Source organism: Macaca nemestrina, chromosome 9, assembly GCF_043159975.1.
Source record: "Macaca nemestrina isolate mMacNem1 chromosome 9, mMacNem.hap1, whole genome shotgun sequence".
In the NCBI taxonomy this organism is placed as follows: domain Eukaryota; kingdom Metazoa; phylum Chordata; class Mammalia; order Primates; family Cercopithecidae; genus Macaca; species Macaca nemestrina.
In genome coordinates, this window is record NC_092133.1 from 69,320,901 (window position 1) to 69,345,413 (window position 24,513).

General features: G+C 41.1%; 1 protein-coding gene and 1 pseudogene across 2 annotated transcripts in view; one reads left to right on the forward strand and one right to left on the reverse strand.

Moving 5' to 3' along the window:
* Positions 1–24,513, forward strand: part of LOC105466034 (oncoprotein induced transcript 3) — a 34,650-nt gene that overhangs the window by 5,466 nt on the left and 4,671 nt on the right. Inside the window, exons 3-6 of one of the 2 annotated variants that reach the window (XM_011714861.2) lie at positions 1,201–1,308; positions 6,906–7,028; positions 12,284–12,406; positions 13,868–14,028. In XM_011714861.2, coding sequence (XP_011713163.2) covers positions 1,201–1,308; positions 6,906–7,028; positions 12,284–12,406; positions 13,868–14,028 — 515 coding nt within the window. The remainder of the gene's footprint in view (positions 1–1,200; positions 1,309–6,905; positions 7,029–12,283; positions 12,407–13,867; positions 14,029–24,513) is intronic. The other variant, XM_071068773.1, reaches the window with a different exon arrangement.
* LOC105466032 (nucleophosmin pseudogene) lies at positions 18,547–19,459 on the reverse strand (annotated as a pseudogene).

Genomic DNA, 24,513 nt, shown 5'->3' on the forward strand with positions numbered 1-24,513 from the left:
CTCTAGATTGTGATTTCTGAGATCTCTTCATAGAACTTCTGAAAAATTCCTGAAGAAATAGACGGGGAAAGGAGCTATGACTTTAATCAGTTATTTTTAATTTTGTCCGAATTCCATTCAAACAACACATTAGAAAATGAAATATTGGGCTAGGTGTGGTGGCTCACATCTGTAATCCCAGCACTTTGGGAGGACGAGGCAGGTGGATCACATGGTCAGGAGTTTAAGACCAGCCTGGCCAAGAGACCAGCCTGGCCAATATGGTAAAACACCGTCTCTACTAAAAATACAAAAATTAGCCAGGTGTGGTGGCGTGCACTTGTAACCCCAGCTACTCGGGAGACTGTGGCAGGAGAATTGCTTGAACCCGGGAGGTGGAAGTTGCAGTGAGACGAAAAATCACGCCATTGCACTCCAGCCTGGGTGACAGAGTGAGACTCCGACCCAAAAAAAAAAAAAAAAAGAAAATGAAACATTGATTTAGGTTATCTAAATAGTGGATTTCCAACTTGTTTGAGTATGGAGAACCCCTTTTTAAGATAGATAGATAGATAGATAGATAGATAGATAGATAGATAGATAGATAGATAGATAATCAGACACCCATATGGTTGGATTGTGTTTGGTGTCCACTGATTTTTTAAAATGATATATAATGGGAAGAAGCTACTTTGTGTCAGCAATACTTCTAATTTCTGTGTTATTAATCCTGTCAAGATCTGTATTCATTTTAAAAATAGAGCACTAGAAGAGTAAGACGTAACACTTTCTTAGTCTACAGCTCATTTATGGTGAGGTTTTAGATTTGCAGACAGTCTGTGGCCACTCAAGGGCCTATGGATCTGAAGTTGGGAATCATTGATCTAGAAGACAGAAGATGCCCTAGTTTGTTGTTTTCCATTGGGTTATATAAACCCTGAACAATGAGAATTCCCTCGATGGTGGCTGGAAACTCATCCCCCAGGCTACACTCATGAGGCTCTCTCAAGGAGAGGGTCAGCTGGATGCAGTGGCTTATGCTTGTAGTGCCAGCTACTTGGGAGGCCAAGGTGGGAGAATTGCTTAAGCCCAGGGGTTTGAGGCCAGCCTGGGCAACATAGGGAGACCACCCCTCCTGCCCCACCGCACCATCTCTAAAATGAATGAAAGCGTGTCCTCTGGTCTCCTCCTCTCATGAAGATAATCTTTATTCTTCCGTAGATTTTTATGACATCTGCGACGAGGACTGCCATGGCAGCTGCTCAGATACCAGCGAGTGCACATGCGCTCCAGGAACTGTGCTAGGCCCTGACAGGCAGACATGCTTTGGTAAGAAACTCATCAAAGGTAGAATCAGGCTATTAGGATTGAAAGGACAAATCAAAAACTCTTCCTGCCTCAGAGCGCCATCATTTTCCCAGTTTGTGTCTCCAAACACTTGGAATGGCGTTTCCTTTTTAGTTTATACCTGGACTGAAAGCCCCACACCAAATTTGTATCACGGTTAGGGACAGTGGAGAATTGTGCCCTCCACTAGAGTAGCCACAGGTGGCCATGGCTCACTTGAAATGTGGCTAGTATGACGGAAAAACTGAATTTTAATTTAATTTTATTTTAATTTTAAAACCGATGTTTGGCCACGCACGGTGGCTCACGCCTGTAATCCTAGCGCTTTGGGAGGCTGAGGCTGGCAGATGGCTTGAGCCCAGGAGTTCAAGACCACCCTGGGCAACAAAGAAAAACCTCATCTCTACAAAAAATATGAAAATTATCTGGGTATGATGGCATGTATCCATAGTCCCAGCTCCTCAGGAGGCTGAGGTGGGAGGATCACTTGAACTTGGGAGTTCAAGGTTACAGTAAGCCATGACACCACTGCTCTCTAGCCTGGGTGACAGAGCGAGACTCTGTTTCTAATAATAATAATAATAATACTATCTTTAATATTGGTTATATATAAAAGTGAAAATATTTTGCATATAATTGGGTTATATAAAATATTCTTAAAATTAATTTCACCAGTTTCTTTTTTAAAAATTTTAATGTGACTACTAAAAAATTTTAAATATGTAATTTGCTTTATATTTCTGTTGGACAGCACTGGTTTAGAATTATCTAAGGACTTACTCCTCTAGCTTCACTGATATAATTTTGGTCATTCTGAGTAGCAAGAAAGATGAGTCAGATTATCCATAGGAAATCCAGAGTTGTTGAATTGTATACTATGTTGTCTATAACTAGAAGAGAACAGAGATGAAAACCCCAAGATTGAATGTCATCTCTCTTTCTCTGTAATGTTATGAAGGTTTTGGATTCAGACTCAAATAGATTTAAAACAAGTCTAGAGAGAAAGGGGAAGATTGCCCTACCTGGTCCCCCAAGAAGAACAGTAACAGGTCAGGATTGAGGCAGGAGATTAAGGTGAAAGGAGCACAAAAGGCTTATTGGTATTTGTTTGTTTGTTTGTTTTTGAGACAGGATCTTGATCTGTCACCCAGACTGGAGTGCAGTGGTGTGATCTCAGCTTATTGCAGCTTCGACATCCTGGGCCCCAAGTGCTTCTTGTTTTAGAAAAGCTTTTGCTCTTCAGTCTCCTAAATGAGCCAGGGGCAATGGCTCATGCCTGTAATCCCAGTGCTTTGGGAGGAGGAAGCAAGAGGATTGCTTGAGACCAGGAGTTTAAGGCTAGCTTGGGCAACATAGTTAGACCCCATCTCTATAAAATAAAAAATAAATTAGCCAGGCATGGTGGCAGCCTTCCAAAGTAGCTGAAGTTTCAGCTGAGGCAGGTGGATTGCTTGAGCCCAGGAATTTAAGGCTGCTGTCAGCTCCAATTGCATCACTGCACTCCAGCCTGGGCAGAAGAGCAAGACCCTGTCTAAAAAAAAAAAAATCATAAATACATCAATAAATAAAACCTCCTAAATGAACCCCACTGACCATCCTGTGGAGCAGGTTTCAGCCCTGCCATAGGAGTTGTTAGGGGTCTGGTGTGGTTGATTCTGAGTATGTGATTTAATGCTAAATGGCTTGGGGTAGGGGCAATAGTGGTTCCTGAAGTCTCTCCCTACCCTCATGTATTCCTGTTCAAAAATATTTGGCTTTATTTTAAACCAGGAGTTGTTTATGCATTTCTTTGCTTTTGTTTTAATACAACTCTTGAAGAGGTAATACATTTAAATGGTTCTCAAATTAAACAACATGAAAAAGTATACAGCAGGCTGTCCAGCTCTCAGTCACCCTCTTGCCCCATTTCCCTCTTCCTCAACTCCATCCCAAGGAAACGGCTGTATTATTTTCTTATATGTGCTTCCAGGGTTTCTACAGTCAGATTTTAAAATGCAAATATATATATGTGTATTAGCCTGTTCTCATGCTGCTAGTAAAGGCATACCCAAGCCTAGATTTATAAAGGAAATTTACAAAGGAAAGAAGTGTAATTGACTCACAGTTCCACATTGCCGGGGAGGCCTCACAATCATGGCAGAAGATGAGGAGAAGCAAAGTCACATCTTACATGGCAGCAGGCAGGAGAGCATGCGTAGGGGAATTCCCATTTATAAAACCATTGGATCTCGTGAGACTTACTCACTACCAAGAGAACAGTGTGGGGGAAACTGCACCCATGATTCAATTGTCTCCACCTGGCCCCACCCTTGACACGTGGGGATTATTACAATTCAGGGTGAGATTTGGGTGCAGACAGCCAAATCATATCAATATGTTTACTTATTGGCCATTTTTAAACATCAAAGGTAGCGTATCGTTCACTTCTCTTCCTTAATTTATCTTAGACAATCTTTTTCTATCAAAGCCCCAAGTTCCTTTGAGGGATCTGTGGGACTTCAGGGAGGTGAATCCTCTGAAACTGTAGACAGTGTTTTGTGTTTGTGAGCATGTGTCAATTTTCCTTTAGTTTTTATTTAAAAGTAATAATTTTATTTATTTTAAATTACATAATTTGTTCAGGCAGCATACAAGAAAATAATATAACAGACCCTCATGTACCTAGATTTAACTAGAGTTAAGTTTTGCTTCCTTTTTTTCTTTTTTTTGAGATAGAGTTTCACTCTTTTGCCCAGGCTGGAGTGCAATGGCACCATCTCAACTCACTGCAACCTCCACCTCCTGGGTTCAAGTGATTCTCCTGCCTCAGCCTCCAGAGTAGCTAGAATTACAGGTGCCCACCACCACGCCCGGCTAAATTTTTTGTATTTTTAGTAGAGACAGGGTTTCACCATGTTGGCCAGGCTGGTCTTGAGCTCCTGACCTCAGGTGATCCACCCGCCTTGGCCTCCCAAAGTGCTGGGATTACAGGCGTGAGCCACCGTGCCCAGCCCTCTTTTTCTTTTAATTTAAATAAAATTTTGTAAATACAATAAAGCCATCCTACCCCATCCTGCTTTCTTCTCTCACCCTCCAGCGGTAATGACTGTTTTGAAGTTAGCATGTGTTCTTCTGGTCCCATTTTAATGCTTTTATTATTTATGTATATACCCATAACAGTAGATAGCATTGTTTTGTGTGTTCTTAGAATTAACATAAAAATGGTACCTTCCCCAATGTGTGAGATTTTCTCTAGCAGGTACCCGTAAGAATGGAATTGCTGGGGCACAGAGTGTCTTCACTGGCTATAAACAATAAACCCCCAAATAATGATGGCTTTAAAAAGTAGAAGTTTATTTCTCTCTCATAAGATAAGCAGTCCAGGCTTGGAATGGAGGCTTCTAAGGGACCTACCCAAGCATGGGTGTCACCATGTCCACATCCGGGAAGGCTGTGAGCCTCTAACCGTCTACTTTCCAGGCAGTATAATGAGGAAAGGGAAAGAAGGGGCCCTGATAAAGATTCTTAATATTATCAACTACATTTTGCATTTCTACAAGTTCTGTTTGTTTGTTTTCAGTTCTGCCTTGTCTTTTTACACACTTCTTTTATTTTGCTTATTATCCTTTCTTTTATCTTTTTACTAATTCTTTAAATACTTGTATTATGGACTTTTCTGGATAATTCTGTTATCTCCAGTTCAAAGCCTCCAAAGATCACGCCAACGCTGTCTCACAGTGGATTGTTCCTCATTTAGTGTCTTGTGGCAAACCATCTTCTGTTGTAGTTTTTTTCTGTAGGACACCACTCTTGTCATCTGGTATCTTTGTTTAGTGTGGCTATAAAGGAATACCTGAGGCTGGGTAATTTATAAACAAAATGGGTTTATTTGGTTTATGATGCTGCTGGCTGGGAGACTGAGCATCTGGGGAGGGCCTCAGGCTGCTTCCACTCATGGAGGAAGGTGAAGGGTGCTGGCATGTGCAGAGATCTCATGGCAAGACAGGAAGTGAGAGTGAGAAGGGGGAGGTGGCAGGCTCCTTTTAAACATGCTGAAACTAATCTAATAGAGCAAGAACTCACTCATTACTGCAAAGATAGCACCAAGCCATTCACAGGGGACCTGCCTCCAAGACCCGAACACCTCCCATTAGGCCTCACCTCCAACATTGAGATCAAATCTCAATATGAGGCCAGGAATGGAGGCTCATGTCTGTAATCCCAGCAGTTTGGGAGGCCGAGGCAGTTGGATCACTTGAAGTCAGGAGTTCATGACCAGCCTGGCCAACATGGTAAAGCCCCATTTCCACCAAAAATACAAAAATTAGCTGGGCATGGTGGCGCGTGCCTGTAATCCCAGCTACTCGGAAGGCTGAGGCGGGAGAATCGCTTGAAACCTGGAGGCGGAGGTTGCGGTGAGGTGAGATCATGCCACTCCACTCCAGTCTGGGTGACAGAGACTCTGTCCCAAAAAAAAAAGAAAAATCTCACTATGAGATTTGGAGGGGTCAAATATCCAAACCACAGCACCTGGTTTGAGGAAGTTTTACACAGAGCACTTTTTCAAATGCTTCTGTTGGCATCACAGATTCTTTATCAGACCAGGCCAAATTTTCCATCAATTTCTCAGCTTCAAGATTCCGCATACCGTGTGGGAAGTGTAAAACCATACTTGAGCCATGGTAGAGCCCTGGCTTGGGGTTTCCATTGGTTGTGAAGGCTTTTCTTTCTCCTAGAGCCTTGGGCGGAGTTTCCTTATTGTTTCCCTGGGCCGCTGGGCAAAGTTCTCCCCATCTCATTTAGGGGATACATTTTCTGGGGTTTAGACTTAAGCAGGGTTTCAGTCACAGCTTATCTCCTCTCCTGGGGCCAAGGTCATGACTCCTGTCACCGCATGGGTGTTTAAACCTCAGTCCATGGTTTATGTCCTATCTAGGCCTGTTATTCCTGAGGACCATGACAAATTTAGCTCCCAAGCTTCCCTTTCCTTGTTTGTAGAAAGAAAGGCATAGGCATTTTCTGCCAACTGTGCATTTTTTTACAGCAAGAGTCCATACCCTTCATCAGATTCTTAAAAAGATTAGCAACCATTGCTTAAGTACAGTGTGAGAATATACTAATCTAAAAAACAGATTTTGAGGGCAATAGTTCATATTATAAAAGAAAATTGCCTTACAAAATATTTTATCAGCTATTTCCTTCTGTAATGTAAGCTCCTCTCATGACTTAAAACACTTTACTTTATAAGTTTGTATTTATTTAGCAACTTCTCAGGAACTCATTAAAGAGAGTGAAATTCACCAATACAAATAAGTAGGTGTACCCAGGACACAAAAGGAACTTCATTTTCCCATTGTTTTTCCCTGAAGAGAAGATAATTGGCAAGCAGTTAGGTACCTTCCACTCAGTAAAGGGCAGATGAACCAATAACATGGTTAAGGAGATCAGGTAGATGGGAGCGATGATAGTGGATCAGAGGGGGAGCTGGGTGGTGGAAGGTCCATCAACAGGATCTGAAAAGATGTGGAAACTCTGCCCGGGGGTTTGGGAAAGGCTGAATCACTCAGCAGTATAGAAACAGTGTGGTTTCTCTTCTGCAGATGAAAATGAATGTGAGCAAAACAATGGTGGCTGCAGTGAGATCTGTGTGAACCTCAAAAACTCCTACCGCTGTGAGTGTGGGGTTGGCCGTGTGCTGAGAAGTGATGGCAAGACTTGTGAAGGTGAGAATGGGCAAGAAGGGACCCAAATCAAGAGCCAAAGGAAGCCACTGGCTTATTCTCTGACGTTCAGGAAACTGCCTTAGTGTCCGAAGAGAGCAACAGTTTGGCTGTGCAAAGAAACGACAAAGGGGTTCATCAACATTGAGAATACTCACACTGTGGACAGAATTCAGTTTTGATTTTGTCTCTAAGATTTAACAGGAGCGAATTTTGCAAGAGGCAGAAAGCCACATTTTTATACGAGAAATAAAAATAGGGTGTTCTGGCCAGGTGCAGTGGCTCATGCCTGAAATCACAGCACTTTGGGAGGCTGGAGTGGGAGGATCACTTGAGGCCAGGAGTTTGAAAGACCAGCCTGGGCAACATAGTAAGACACTATCTCTACAAAAAATTAAAAAATAAAAATTAGCTGGGTATGGTGGTGCATGCTTGTAGTCTCAGCCACTCAGAGGACTGAGGATTACTTGAGCCCAAGAGTCTGAGGCTGCATTAAGCTATGATTGCGCCACTGCACTCCAGCCTGGGCAACAGAGAGAAAATATCTCAAAAAAAACAAAAAAAGGAGGGGGGATATTCGGTATTTCTCAAACTTTAATGTGCCCATGAATCACTTAGGATCGTGTCAAAATGCAGATTCTGATTTAGTAGGTCTGAGATCAGGTCAATATATTGCATTTTTAAAAACGTTCTAGGAGTCACCTATGCTGCTGGTCCAAGGAGCACACCTGGACTAGCCAGGTAATAGAGGCAGTAGCATAACCACTGGCCGACAGCTGTGTTTCCCAAACTTCCCTGCTGCTGAGAAGCACCTGGGGCTTTTACACCCAGCCCCTCCGAGACCCTCTCCTGCAGCCTCAGCTTCAGAGGAGCTAAGATGGGGCCTTAGAGTTTGTGTTTTCAACAAGTTCCACGGGTGACTTTTATCATCTTGGAAGTTTAAGCCATTTCCTCTCCTCCCCATATGCTTTGTGTTTATGGGAGATGAATACAGTTTGGGGGGATAAATAAAGTAATCTATTTAATTTTACTTTTAGATCTGTTTTTAATAGCAGACATATTATAGGACTTTATACATTTATATAACTAATAACAAAAAAGAATTCATAATATATATCAAATAATTGAAATGGAAATTGCCTACCATTATTATATGAAACTTAGATAATATCCCTTCTCTAAGGCACATTTACCCTTGCAAATTGTCACAGCTAAAATTCGCCAGGCACGGTGGCTCATGCCTGTAATCCCAGTACTTTGGGAGACTGAGGTGGGCGGATCACTTGAGGTCAAGAGTTGGTGATCAGCATGGCCAACATGGTAAAACCCCATCTCTACTAAAAATTCAAAAATTAGTTAGGTGTGATGGTGGGCGCCTGTAATCCCAACTACTCAGGAGGCTGAGGCACCAGAATCACTTGAACCTGGGAGGCAGAGGTTGCAGTGAGCTGAGATAGCACCACTGCACTCCAGTCTGGGCAACAAAGAGAAACTCCATCTTAAAAAAAAGAAAAAAAAATTCCATCACTTCTACTTTAATAAGTCAGAGTTCTCATGACACCTTGCAGATTATATGGAGAGATAAATGGTATAATTGTTATTATTTACAGAGGATATATATTTGTTCCTTAGGATAATTAAATTTGTGGAATAATAGAGCTGTGGTACTAACAAAAGTTCACTTTATTCTAGCTATATTCAAAATAATAAAATACTACGCCAAAGGGAAAAATTATGGCTAGTGTCCATATTTTATTTCATGCAACAAACTTTGCATTATTAACTGAGAGACCATTAACTGGAATATTAAATTACTGTTCCTTATAATAAGACTAAATGTATTTTAAACTTTATTGAGTAGGGGTAATATCCAGAGTCCTCCTTAAATCTTAATTATTTTATGTATGAATCTTTGCATATTTGAATGTTAATAAAATGTTCCATAAAAACATTTGTAATTATTTATGAGTACTTTATTGGAAAGATTGCAGTTAATCCTGCCTCATATAATCTTAAAACCTAATAACCATAACTGAAAAAATATTTTAGCAGAAGATGAAAATTAAGTGTGAGTTATACTTTAGGATTAATATTCCTGTTTATAACCCTTAAGTTTTATTGATAGTCCAAACATATATGTTTCTTTAGCTAAGCTATTTGATAATTATATGTTCATTTTTTTTTTTAATGGCCTTTTTAATTTTTTTTTTTAGATTCAGGGGGTACATGCACAGGTTTGTTACATGGAGACATTGCTTAATGCTGGGGTTTGGGTTTCTATTGAGCCTGTCACCCAAATAGTGAATATAGTACCCAATAGGTAGTTTTTCAAGCCTCACCCTGCTCCCTCCTCCCACCTTTTGGAGTTCCCAGTTTCTTTTTTTTTTTTTTTCTTTTGAGACAAGGTCTCACTCTGTCACCCAGGCTAAAGTACAGTGGTGCCATCTTGGTTCACCGTAGCTTCTGCCTCCCTGAGCTCAGGTGATGCTCCCACCTCAGCCTCTCGAGAAGCTGGGACTATAGGCATGCACCACCACGCCAAGCTAATTTTTGTAGAAACAGGGTTTCACCATGTTGGCCAGGCTGCTCTCGAACTCCTGAGCTCAAGCAATCCGCCTGCCTTGGTTTCCCAAAGTGCTGAGGTTCCAGGTGTGAGCCACTGTGCCAGGCTCCCTGTGTCTATTTTTATATAGTTCATATTTGTCCCATCTTTATGCCTGTGTGTACCCATTGTTTAGCTCCCACTTGCAAGTGAGAACATGCAGTATTTTTCTGTTCCTGCATTAATTCAGCTCTTGTTAGTTTTTAAGTAATTTTTATTTTTTGTTTTACTTATTATTTATTTATTTATTATTATTATTATTTGTAAGACAGAGTCTCACTTTGTTGCCCAAGCTAGAGTGCAGTGGGGCGATCTCAGCTCACTGCAACTTCTGCCTCCCAGGTCAAGTGATTCTCCTCCCTCAACTTCCTGAGTAGCTGGGATTACAGGTGCCTGCCACCATGCCCAGCTAATTTTCAGGAGAGACGGGGTTTCACCATGTTGGCCAGGCTAGTTTTGAACTCCTAAGCTCACACAGTCCACCTGTCTTGACCTCCCAAAGTGCTGGATTACAGGTGTGAGCTACCACACCTGCCTGTTTTGTTTTATCACAAAAGTGTAGAAGAAAATACAGAGGAGCAAGAGAAAAATAATTAAAATGACCCACAATCCATTTGCCAGACATAGCCATTCTAAACATTTTGGTATATCTTCCTGAGAGACTTAAATATTTTAAGCTAATTTAAATTTTCAGTTTCTTTTATATTTTGTATTTTTAGACCTGGAAATATCCTGAGTGAACATTTAGTACAACCTCTTCATTTTACAGATATTGAAATTGTGACTCAGAGAAATAAAATGACTTAAGGAAGGTAATTTTTTTTTTTTTTTTTTTTTTTTTTTTTTGAGACGGAGTCTCGCTCTGCCGCCCAGCCTGGAGTGCAGTGGCCGGATCTCAGCTCACTGCAAGCTCCGCCTCCCGGGTTCACGCCATTCTCCTGCCTCAGCCTCCCGAGTAGTTGGGACTACAGGCGCCCGCCACCGCGCCCGGCTAGTTTTTTGTATTTTTTAGTAGAGACGGGGTTTCACCGTGTTAGCCAGGATGGTCTCGATCTCCTGACCTCGTGATCCGCCCGTCTCGGCCTCCCAAAGTGCTGGGATTACAGGCTTGAGCCACCGCGCCCGGCCAAGGAAGGTAATTTTTAAGGAAAAAAAGTGCTATTAATGTTCATTTTAACATCTTACAACATATTTTTGTGCTTTCTTCTATAGTATTATATATAATCTTCAGCCATTTCAAAAGCCCTTAGGTATGCTTTTATCCTTCAAAAATATACAGATGTATAATGGCCAGGCATGGTGGCTCACACCTGTAATTCCAGCACTTTGGGAGGCCAAGATGGGCGAATCACGAGGTCAGGAGATTGAGACCATCCTGGCTAACACGGTGAAACCCCGTCTCTACTAAAAATACAAAAAACAAACAAACAAAAAATACAGATGTATAAACTAGTATTACTTAATCTCTTTTAAGTGTTGCAAAGAGTAATTCATTGCCATATTTTTCTCTATATACATTTCACAAAAACTAATTCATCCTAAGTTAATTTATTGATGTTCCAAATAACTGCTTTTTAAAAACTATTATTGAACTGAGAGAGTTATTGCTATAACTGGAAATCAGCTTTTATCTTTCCCTCTGCATCTCAGATGTTTTGAAAACATTCCCTTTCTTTATTTTAACCTAGAACAGGGGTCAACAAATTTTTCTCCAAAGGTCAGATGGTAAATACTTTAGGCTTTGTGGACCATACAGAATCTGTAGAAACTACTCAACTCTGTTCTTGCAGTGAGAAAGCAGCCATGCAGGTAAATGAATGCACACGGCTATGTGCCAATAAAACTTTATTTGTAATAATGTGTAGCAGATTAGAATTTGACAACCTCCGACCTAGAAGATAATGTCCAAGTCCCACAAAGGTCATTTTTTTTTTCTCTGTTAAACATGAAATCACCTTATAGATTCTTCAGTTTTCAATGGAATATTTTTCCTTTTTGTCCATTGCCTTGAGTTTGCTTTTTGAACATGCAAAACATTAAAAAGGGAAAATTAAACAAAACCATCTCATAAGAGGACAATCACCAAGAATTTCGTTGGATGGACTCAGCATGTTGTCCAGGCCTCATTTTTATAGTTTGCTGTCAGCCCAAAGCCCTTTACCCCCAGTGCTCTTGTCCTAGATATTTGAGGAGAGGGCCAGGTGACCCAGCCAGTCCACAATAAGTCAGATCTATCCAGCCAATTCAGGTGAATTTGTATTCTGTCAGTCTCTTTTACGTCAATAATGCTCTATAAAATGTCAAATTGGTTGGATTAAATGTTACAGCAAATAAGAAATCACTTTTGGGTCCTAGTCCTAAAAACTCATAACCCCCAGCTAACCATAAGAAAAACATCAGACAAACCCAAACTGAAGGACATGCTACAAAATTCCTGACCAGCTTAATTGGGTAGAGTTACGGATATTGGAAGATCGCTCTTTGTAGCTATGATATTTCATAAACATTCTTTGAGGTCTTGCCCGAATGTCTCAGTCACTAGGTTAGGCACCAGGGATGCTGCCATAAGTTAAGTATAATCCCTGATGCAAAGTGCCAGAATTCTAGGGGTAGAGGGTTGCAAGATGATTCCCTTTTCTGTTGGCTTCTACTGCAGACATTGAAGGATGCCACAATAACAATGGTGGCTGCAGCCACTCTTGCCTTGGATCTGAGAAAGGCTACCAGTGCGAATGTCCCCGGGGCCTGGTGCTGTCTGAGGATAACCACACTTGCCAAGGTAGTACATGGGGCGGAACGGGGGCTTGTCTCTACTCTGATTACACTTCTTCCTCTCCCAAAGCTCTTTGTCTTCCTCCCCCAAGTGTGTCAGGGTTCTCATCTTTTAGAACAATGGGTCTTTGAGCAGTGTATATTGCTGAATCATCACTCTGGAATCATTTAACAGAGAAGATCTCTAAGAAAGGATTACCAGAAAGTTAACTTTCCTTTGCTGTTTATCTTTGGTTTTTGACTACTTTCTATGGTTAGTTGTATGACTAATACTCAATATGGAAGCATAAGTCATTGATACAGCTCCTCTCTTTTCTAACAGGGTTTGAAACTAAGTGAACTCAGTTGAAAGCCCTGAGGAACATATTCCTCTCCCTACACTTAGGATATGAGGGTTAACAATCCTCTGATAATTATTTTCTGGAAATCTAATTTTTTTTTTTTTTTTTTGGCAGAGTCTCACTCTGTTGCTCAGATGGAGTGCAGTGATGTGATTTCAGCTCACTGCAACCTCCACCTCCTAGGTTCAAGCAATTCTCCTTCCTCAGCCTCCTGAGTAGCTGGGATTACAGGCTTGTGCCACCATGCCTGGCTAATTTTTGTGTTTTTAGTAGAGGTGGGGTTTCACCATATTGGCCAGCCGGTCTCGAACTCCTGACCTCAAGTGAGCCGCCCTCCTTGGCTTCCCAAAGTGCTGGGATTACAGGCATGAGCCACCGTGCCTGGCCTGGAAATCTAGTTCCTGATGTCCAGAATATTCATCCATTCATCTACCAAACATGTAAGGGGCACCTATGTCTGATTTCTTTGCACCACTACCCCATCGTTATGATGTGTCTTCATGTATTGGACGCTGACAGAACTCAAGTATTCTTTTCAGGATATTTGCAGAGTCTAGAGAAGAACCTGGGAATGCTAAGGAAAAGCAATCTTTTTTATATTAAGCTAAAGTGGTGAAATTTATAGTCAGAGTTTATGGTTTCCTGAGCAATGCAAGGACAATTTGGAAGCCTTTCCCAAGTGCGCTAACACTGTTTTTATTGTCTCTGTTTTACTAGGCAGTAATTAATGGTAAAGTCACAGCAGTATCGTTATGTATCTTAGGCCTATATCAAAGCAGCACTTTTTCTGTATTGCCAATAAACTGTGTTTGTGCTGAAAGTTAATCTCTTAGGTGTTTCAGTTCACAGAGTTATGCTGGCTACACTTTGAAACCAATGTTTGGTGAATTGAAAGTCGAACCTGGTATTTCCTAATTCGGGGAACCATATATTTGAGGAACATTATTTCACCATAATCTTGGGAGTTAGGAATAGTGGTTTTATTCACCAACTTGTTTTCAGCCCCTCTGATTTCCTTGGGGATGGAACAAAAAACTCAGGTTGTGTGAGGGTGAAATTATTTCTCCTAAAAGCCTTCCTCTCGATTCAGGTTTCCTGGCTCTAACAGTGGCCTCTTTTCTCTGCAGTCCCTGTGTTGTGCAAATCAAATGCCATTGAAGTGAGCATCCCCAGGGAGCTGGTTGGTGGCCTGGAGCTCTTCCTGACCAACACCTCCTGCCGAGGAGTGTCCAACGGCACCCATGTCAACATCCTCTTCTCTCTCAAGACGTGTGGTACAGTGGTCGATGTAGGTTCCTCCTGGAGGGCACTCGGGGAATGGCCAAAAGCCGGTTATTTGGGAGGTGGTGGACAGAGGTATGCCACGTGGCTTGTGTCATAGATGAGATATTTACGCACAAAAGATTTGAGCTCAAAACATCTTATGTCATTCATTTAACCAACACGTTCTTGAGCATCTGCTGTGGTCCTGGCACTATGAAGAATTCTGCTATTCCTGTTTTCAAATACCCCATCTCTCCAGTATGCGCAGACATTTTCCTGAATGCATCAGTACCAGTGGTACTGGAAGGCTGGCTACATCCCCTCTGACCAACTATTTTATTTGAAGAAAGTAACTAATACAGATGATGGTTCATTTATGGTGGAGAGTTCAAGTATTGAACCAGGTTGAGTGAAAAGGTTTATATTTTCATCCCAAAATCTGCACACAGCCCTGTGCTGGAGAGTTAGACATGTATGAAGTCCTGCATTTTAGGAACTTGCACAGCAAAATTGAGATGATGACACAGAAAACGTAAGGAAAGGATGAACAGTGAGATGGATGACAGGTCCTGTAGGAGTCCAGTCAAGGGACAAACACAGGAGCAGTCAAGACAAGTGGGACTTGGATCCAGGTGGAAGTGTGTGTGTGGTTTACACAGCAGAGAGGAAAAGAAAGGGCCTTTCAGATGGGAAACAAGTGAGCTAGTCTCTGAGAGGGGATATGCAGGCCTGTGCGGAGGCATGTGGAGAGTGCAGCCGGACTGGCCGGGAATTCCTACTGGAAAATGAAACCGGAAAAGTAGATGGGGCGGGCTGAGCTTCCAAAGGCCTGCCTTGTGTGCTAGGGTGAGCCGTCTGGATTTGATCCCACAGAAATGGGTTTAGGCAGGGACTGTGGTGATGAATGCCATGATCTGACAGCAGCTTGCAAGATGGATAGAGCAGAGGGGGCCTGCATGTGGATCAGCACGGAGGCCTTTGCGATCATTTGGTTAAATGAATATTTATTTATGACTCTAATTAAATGAAAATCAGAAAGCTGATTCGACTTGCAGTGAGACAAGTGGGGGATATCCAAGGAGCAGGTGGTCCCACTTGAGGCAAGTTATGTTGATCATATCGGTGGATAATCAAATGGACATGCCGCATGGTAGCTTGGCGCTATTCTCCAGTGTACGGCAGAGCAGAGGAATCTGGAGATAAAGAGCTGAAGACCATCCGGTGAATGCCACAGCCGAAATTCTGAGTGTGCAAGAGTTCACACAAGGTCATGCTGCCGCCGCATCACCAGGTCTAAAATTCCTGAAAGAAACATAACGGGCGGAAGCTGTCCTTTTCTAAAATACCAGAGCTTTGGATTCGCTGATTCTGCAGAGATCGGGTATTATGAGTAATACTCTAAAGGAATGTGTGGGGCTGCCCAAGAAGTAGTGTGTAAAACTCTTTTTTCTTTTTTTTTTTGAGATGGAGTTTTGCTCTTATTGCCCAGGCTGGCAATGGAACAATCTTGACTCACTGCAACCTCTGCCTCCTGGGTTCAAGCGATTCTTCTGCCTCAGCCTCCCAAGTAGCTGGGATTATAGGCACCTGCCACCACGCCCGGTTGATTTTTGTATTTTTGTTGAGACGAGATTTCACCATGTTGGTCAGGCTGGTCTTGAACTCCTGACCTCAGGTGATCCACCCGCCTCAGACCCCCAAAGTGCTGGGATTACAGGTGTAAGCCACTGCACCCAGCCTTTTTTTTTTTTTTTTTTTTTTTTTTTGGTATTATTTTCTTATTTATTAAAAAGTACACAGCAAAGAGTTAGGCTGTATAATACCAATAGTTAGGATATAAAGCCATGTATAATAATGGGCTAATTAGGAGGTAGAGAGAAGCTCTAAATGCGAGCCATGTGAGTTTAAGTTACAGTTGATTCTTGTTATTCACAGTAGTTATGTTCTACCAAGCTGCCGCAAGCAATGAATTAGGTAATACGGAAGCTAATTTCTTTAGCAATTAAGCATTGCTCCTAGGGGAAACACTGGGTTAGGTTCCTGTAATCCTCTGGTTACAACATTTTTGTTAACCAATCAGTTAACAGTCTTGTTCTGTGTGTGTTTCCGTTTAAAGATACCTTATTTAATATGCATTATAGATTCATTAACATTGCACTCATGGCCAGCAGCACTGCAACTCATATCTGGAGTTTATCAAACACCTATTTTCCCATTTTCCCTGTAAGGCTGTCATAGCCTCCTTGTGCTTGGGATCACTAGACAGCCCATCTGCACTGCATGTGTGGGTGCCTTTCAACAGCAACATTGCTCGCAAAACACAAACATGCAAAAGCATGCCGTTCTGTAGATCACAAAAAGGATCCTGGTTTACAGTATGAGAGCTAAAACAAGAAGGCAGTGGTGCCTTGTTGGACCTCAGCTGGGAATGTGCCACTGTGCACATTCTGAGAATAACCTCAGAAGCATAGTGAGTACTGATTTTGGGGTTATAAATAAATGTTAGCTGCTAGATGAATTCACACATACTAAATGCACGAATAATGGGCATCAACTGTACATGGTAAACCTGGGGGGACTTCTTAGAAGAGATGAGTTTGAGTGAGGCATTGAAGGATGGGTAAATGAAGATGGGAATGATGGATGAGGAGAGATGTCAGCCACTAATGAGTTCTAGTCTCATCATCACACTCGTCCCTTTCTGACCACAGATCATTTCTTTTTTTTTTTTTTTTTTTTTTTTTGAGACGGAGTTTCACTCTGTTGCCCAGGCTGGAGTCCAGTGGCGCAATCTCAGCTCATCACAACCTCTACCTCCCAGGTTCAAGCAATTCACCTGCCTCAGCTTCCCAAGTAGCTGGGACTATAGGTGTGTGCCACCACGCTCAGCTAATTTTTATATTTTTAGTAGAGACAAGGTTCCACCATGTTGATCAGGCTGGTCTTGAGCTCCTGACCTCATGATCCACCCGCCTCAGCCTCCTGAAGTGCTGGGATTACAGGCATGAGCCACCGTGCCCAGCCGACCACAGATCATTTCTTACTCTTGTATACCATAGTCTTTGAAGCTGAGTTTTATTTTTATTTTTATTTTAAGCTCAGGGGTACATGTGCAGCATGTGCAGGTTTGTTACATAGGTAAATGTGTGTCCTGGGGGTTGGTTATACAAATTATTTCATCACCCAGGTATTAAGCCTACTGCCTGTTAGTTATATTTCCTGCTTCTCTCCCTCCTCCTGCCTTCCACTCTCTGATAGGCCCCAGTGTGTGCTGTTCCCCACTATGTGTCAGTGTGTTCTCATCATTTAGCTCCCACTTATAAGTGAGAACATATGGTATTTGGTTTTCTGTTCCTGTGTTAGTTGGCTAAGGATAATGGCCTTCAGCTCCATCCACGTCCCTGCAAAGGACATGATCTCATTCTTTTTTTTGTGGCTACAAGTATTCTTTGGTGTATATGTACCACATTTTCTTTATCCAGCCTATCATTGATGGGCATTTAGGTGGATTCCATGTCTTTGCTATTGTGAATAGTGCTGCAGTAAACATACACGTGCATTGCATGTGTCTTTATAATAGGACGATTTATAATCTTTTGGGTATATACCCAGTAATGGCATTGCTGGGTCAAAGGGTAGGTCTGTCTTTGGGTCTTTGAGGAATCACCACACGGTCTTCCACAATGGTTGAACTAATTTACACTCCCAACAACAGTGTAAAAACATTCCTTTTTCTCCACAACATCACCAGCATGTTATTCCTTGACTTTTACTAATAGCCATTCTGACTGGTGTCAGATGATATCTCATTGTGGTTTTGATTTGCATTTCTGTAATAATCAGTGATGTTGAGCTTTTTTTTCATATGTTTGTTGGCCACATGTATGTCTCCTTTTGAGAAGTGTCTGCTCATGTCCTTTTCCACTTTTTAATGTTTTTTTCCTTATAAATTTAAGTTTCTTGTAGATGCTGGATATTAGACCTTCATCAGAGAAAAAAAAATTTTCTCCCATTCTGTAGGTTGTCTGTTCTCTCTGATGATAGCTTCTTTTGCTGTGCAGAAGCTCTTTAATTTAATTAGATCCCATTTGTCAATGTTTGCTTTTATTGCAATTGCTTTTGACATCTTCATCATGAAATCTTTGCTTGTGCCTATGTCTCAAATGGTACTGCCTCGGTTGTCTTCCAGGATTTTTATAGTTTTGGGTTTTACATTTAAGTTTTTTTTTTTTTTTTTTTTTTTTTACTTTATGAAAATACTGAGTTTTATTTTATGTGTATCTTTTTGTCTCTCCACCATTTCCATGTCCAACCACTGCTACTACTATGTCCTATCATAACATTCCACACATGCTTAAACCCAAGTAAAGGGTGGAGTTCCATCTTTGAAAACTAAACAGGTATTTTGGACAACACATTCTTGGCAATGGAACCTGGACAACATTTATCAAACATAGTAGGGAAAGTTCTCACTCTGCATTACAAAAAGGACAGCCAGATATCAACTGTTACAGAAACGAAATAAGATGGAAAATTTTTAACAAATTGTTTAAACTATTTTTTTAAAGAGACTTCCTCCATTGCCAGAGATCTTGAATAGCCTCCTGGTCAGTCATCTGGAAGCAATTCTTCACATAATTGATGAACTTGGCTTCCACTTTGGGAAGAGAATCACGTTTTTCTATACTTGCTTGCATTTTTGCTGTAATGTCTTTTACAGAACTAGGTCCTTTTGGTGTTTTAGGAGTTTTTCTGTTTTTTTGAAGGGTTCTTGTCCTTTTGATCTTGGTGTTGATGATGGTTTTGAGTCTTTTCCATTCTGATTTAAGTTTTGTGCATTTTTGGCTGGAGTATCTTGTATAGATTTCTTCACTTTTTCTTCAGCTTCCTCATCATCTTCATCATCATCATCATCTTCATCATCATCTTCACCAGCAGCAAGTTTTACTTTTTTCTGTGGAAGCTTGCTACTACCTCCAGGGGCAGACTGCTTTCCAGATATACTTAAGAGTTTCACATCCTCCTCCTCTTCATCTTCTGACTCTGCATCTTCCTCCACAGTTACTCAGTACTGTCCACTAATATGCAGTGGACCTGAACCACACTTCAACCTTAAGACCACTGGTGGTGTTATTTCAAAGCCCCCAAGGGAAATGGTTGGCTGTACAGACATTTGCAAAGTTGCCAGTGTTACTTTAATTGGACTGCCTTTGTAATTCATTGCCTCTGCTTCAACAATGTGCAATTCGTCCTTTGCACCAGCCCCTAAACTGACCGTTCTTAAAGATAACTGGTGCTCATTTTCATCATTATCCACCTTAAAGTGATAATCTTTGTCAGCCTTTAGTTCACAACCAAAAAGATAGTTCTGGGGCCTCAGGGGGCTCATGTCCATGTCCATCGAATCTTCCATTGGGTGGCGGCACACACTTAGGTGGGAGAGAAGGCGGACGGAGATAAACAACCACTGCTCAAGAGAACAGCCGCACAGGACGGAATCACACCAGGGTACACTTAAGTTTTTAACCCATCTTGAGTTAATTTTCCTATATGGTGTAAGGAAGGGGTCCAGTTTCAATTTTCTGCGTATGACTAGCCATGTATCCCAGCACTGTTTCCTCATTGCTTGTTTTGGTCAGGTTTGTTGAAGATCAGATAGTTGTAGGTGTGCAGTCTTATTTCTGGGTTCTCTTTTCTGTTCCATTGATCTGTGTCTGTTCTTGTACCAATACCTTGCTGTTTTGGTTACTGTAGCCCTATAGCATAATTTGAAGTTGGGTAGCATGATGCCTCTAGCTTTGTTATTTGCTTAGGATTGCCTTGGCTATTCAGGCTCTTTTTTGGTTCAATATGAATTTTAAAATAGATTTTTTCTGCAAAGAATATCAGTGGTAGTTTAATGGAAAAGCATTGAATCTATAAATTGCTTTGAGCAGTATGGTCATTTTAATAATATTGATTCTTCCTATGTATTTCCATTTGTTTGTGTCATCTCTGATTTCTTTAAGCAGTAGTTTATAGTTCTCCTTTTAGAGATCTTTCACTTCCCTTGTTAGCTGTTTTCCTAGGTATTCTTTTCCTGGCAATTGCAAATGGGAGTTCATTTGTTATTTGGCTCTCAGTTTGACTGTTGATGGTATATAACAATGCTGGTATTTCTGCACATTGATTTTGTATTCTGATACTTTGCTGAAGTTGTTTATCAGCTTAAGAAGCTTTTGGGCTGAGATGATAGGGTTTTCTAGATACAGAATCATGTCATCTGCAAACAGGGATAGTTTGACTCCTCTCTTACTATTTGAATGCCCTTTATTTCTTTCTCTTGCCTGATTGCTCTGGCAACTTCCAACACTATGTTGAATAGGAGTGGTGAGAGAGTACATCTTTTTCTTGTGCTTGTTTTGAAGGGGAGTGCTTCCAGCTTTTGCCCATTCAGTATGATGTTGGCTGTGGGTTTGTCATACATGGCTTTTATTATTTTGAAGTATATTCCTTCAATACCTAGTTTATTGAGAGTTTTTAACATGAAAGGATGCCAAAATTTATTGAAATCCTTTTCTATATCTGTTGAGATAATCATATGGTTTTTGTCTTTAGTTTTATTTATGTAATGTATCACATTTATTGATTTGCATATGTTGAACCAACCTTGCATCCTGGGGATGAAGCCTACTTGATTGTGGTGAATAAGATTTTTGATGTACTGCTGGATTCAGTTTGCCAGTATTTTGCTGAGGATTTTTGCATCAATGTTCATCAAGGATATTGGTCTGAGGTTTTCTTTTTTTGTTGTGTCTCTGCCAGATTTTGGTTCAGGATGATGCTTGCCTCATAGAACAACTTAAGGAAGAGTCTCTCCCTTTCAATTTTTTGAAATGGTTGCAGTAGGAATGGTACCAGCTCTTCTTTGTACAGGGGGTAGAATTCGGCTGTGAATCTGTCTGGTCCTGGGCTTTTTTTTTTTTTTTTTTTGGTTGTAGGCTATTACTGCCTCATTTTCAGGGCCTCATTATTGGTCTCTTCAGGGATTCAACTTCATCCTGGTTCAGTCTTGAGAGGATGTATGTGTCCAGGAATTTATCCATTTCTTCTAGGTTTTCTAGCGTATATGCAGAGAGGCATTTATAATATTCTCTGATGGTTGTTTGTATTTCTGTGGGGTCAGTGGTAATATCCCCTTATCATTTCTGATTGTGCTTATTTGATTCTTCTCTCTTTTCTTCCTTGTCTAGCTAGTGGTCTATCTATTTTATTAACTTTTTTGGAAAAACCAGCTCCTAGATTTGTTGATCTTTTGAATGGTTTTTTTGTGTCTTTATCTCTTCCAGTTCACCTCTAAGTTTGGTTATTTCTTGTCCTCTGTTAGCTATGGGGTTTGTTTCCTCTTGGTTCTCTAGTTCTTTTAGTTGTGATGTTGGGTTGTTAACTTGAAATTTTTATAGCTTTTAATGTGGGCATTTAGTGCTATAAATTTCTCTCTTAACACTGCCTAACCTGTGTCCCTGAGATTCTGGTATGTTATATCTTTGTTCTCATTAGTTTCAAAGAACTTCTTGATTTCTGCCTTAATTTCATTATTTACCCAAAAGTCATTCAGAATCAGGTTATTACATTTCCATGTAATTGTATGGTTTGGAGTGAATTTCTTAGTCTTGAGTTCTAATTTGATTGTGCTGTGGTCTGAGAGACTGTTATGATTTCAGTTCTTTTGCATTTGCTGAGGAGTGTTTTACTTCCGATTATGGGTCAATTTTAGAGTAAGTACCATGTAGTGATGAGAAGAATGTATATTCTGTTGTTTTGGGGTGAAGACTTCTATAGATAATTATCAAGTCCAACTGATCAAGAGTTGAGTTCAGGTCCTAAATATCTTTGTTAATTTCTGTCTTGATGGTCTAATATTGTCAGTGGGGTGTTGAAGTCTCCCACTATTATTGTGTGGGAATCTAAGTCTCTTTGAAGGCTTCTAAGAACTTGCTTTATGAATCTCGTTGCTCCTGTGTTGGGTGCATATATATTTACTATAGTTACCTCTTCTTGTTGAATTGAACCCTTTATCATTATGTGATGCCTTTCTTTGTCTTTTTTGATCTTTGCTAATTTAAAGTCTGTTTTGTTGGAAACTAGGATTGCAACTCTTGCTTTTTCCTGTTTTCCATTTGCTTGATAAATTTTCCTCAATCCCTTTACTTTGAGCCTGTGTGTGTCTTTGCATGTGAGATGGATCTCTTGAAGACAGCATATCAATGGGTCTTAGCTCTGTATCCAGTTTGCCACTCTGTGTCTTTTAATTGGGGCATTTAATCCATTTACATTTAAGGTTAGTATTATTATGTGTGGATTCGATCCTGTCATTGTGTACTTCAGTATGTTTTTATAGTGGCTGGTAGTGGTTTTACCTTTGCATATTTAGTGTTTCCTTAGGAGCTCTAGTAAGGCAGGTGTGGTGGTAACAAATTCCCTCAGCATTTGCTTCTCTGAAAAGGATCTTATTTATTCTTCACTTATGAAGCTTAGTTTGGCTGGATATGAAACTTTGGGTTGAAAATTCTTTTTCTTTTCTTTTCTTTTCTTCCTTCCTCTCTCTCTCTCTCTTTCTTTCTTTCCTTCTTTCTTTCTTTTGACAGAGTCTTGCTTTGTCTTCCAGGCTGGAGTGCAGTGGTATGATCTCAGCACACTGCAACCTCTGTCTCCCAGGTTCAAGTGATTCTCCTGCCTCAGCCTCCTGAGTAGTTGGGACTACACGCATGCCTGGCTAATTTTTATATTTTTAGTAGAGATGCGGTTTTATCATGTTGGCCAGGCTGGTGTCAAACTCCTGACCTCAAGTGATCTGCCTGCCTCAGCCTCCCAAAGTGCTGGAATTACAGGTGTGAGCCACTGTGCCTGGCCATTTAAAATTCTTTGCTTTAAGAATGTTGAATATTGGCCCCCAGTCTCTCCTGGCCTGTAGGGTTTCTGCTGAAGGGTCCACTGTTAGTCTGATGGGCTTCCCTTGTAGGTGACTTAGCCTTTCTCCCTGGCTGCCCTTAACATGTTTTCTTTCATTTCAACTTTGGAGAATCTGAAGATTTTGTGTCTCAGGGATGATCTTCTTGTGGAGTATCTTCCTGGGGTTCTCTGCATTTCCTGAATTTGAATGTTGGCCTGTCTAGCAAGGTTGGGGAAGCGCTCATGGATATCTTGAAATATGTTTTCCAAATTGGTTTTATTCTCCCAGCTCTTTCAGGTACTCAAATCAGTTGTATATTCAGTCTCTTTACATAATCCCATATTTCTTGGAGGTTTTGTTCATTCCTTTTTATTACTTTTTCTCTATTCTTGTCTGCCTGTCTTATTTCAGAAAGGCAGTCTTCAAGCTCTGAGATTCTTTCCTCTGCTTGATCCATTCTGCTATTAATACTTGCAATTGCATTATGAAATTCTTGTGTTTTTTTTAGCTCTATCAGGTTGGTTATGCTCTTCTCTATCTTGGCTATTTTCTTTTCCTTTTTTTTTTTTTTTTTTTTTTTTTTTTTGAGATGGAGTCTCACTCTGTCATCCAGGCTAGAGTGCAGTGGCATAATCTCAGCTCACTGCAAGCTCCGCCTCCCAGGTTCATGCCATTCTCCTGCCTCAGCCTCCCCAGCAGCTGGGACTATAGGCACACACCACCATGCCCAGCTAATTTTTGTATTTTTAGTAGAGATGGGGTTTCACCGTGTTAATCAGGATGATCTCGATCTCCTGACCTTGTGATCCACCTGCCTCGGCCTCCCAAAGTGCTGGAATTACAGGCATGAGACACCACGCCTGGCCTATCTTGGCTATTTTCTTTGTCAGTTTCTATAATGTTTCATCATGATTTTTAGCTTCCTTGCATTGAGTTAGAACATGCTCCTTTAGCTCAGCAAAGTTCGTTTTTATCCACATTCTGAGGTCCACTTCTATTATTTCAGCCGTGTCAGCTGCAGCCCCATTCCAAACCCTTGCTGGAGTGGTGATGTAGTCATTTGAGGGAGAGAGGGCACTCTAGCTTTTTGAGTTTTCCCTGTGTTCTTGCACTGATTCTTTCTCATCTTTGAGGGCTTATCTACCTTCAGTCTTTGATGTTGCTGATCTTTGGATGAGGTTTGGGGGGTTTTGCTCTCCCACTTTTTTTTTTGAAATGGACCCTCACTCTTGTCACCCAGGCTGGAGTGCAGTGGTGCAATCTCGGCTCACTGCAACCTTTGCCTCCTGCATTCAAGCGATTCTCCTGCCTCAGCCTCTTGAGTAGCTGGAATTACAGGCCCATGCCATGACACTTGGCTAATTTTTGTGTATTTTTAGTAGAGATGGGGTTTCACCATGTTGGCTACTGGTTTCGAACTCCTGACTTCAGGTGATCCACCTGACTGGGACCCCCAAAGTACTGGAATTACAGGTGTACTGATTTGGCCTTTTTCCCCCCCTTTTAACAGTCTGGCCACCTTTCTGTAGGGTTGCTGTGGTTAGCTGGGCATCTGTTCCAGTCCCTCATCACCTCAGA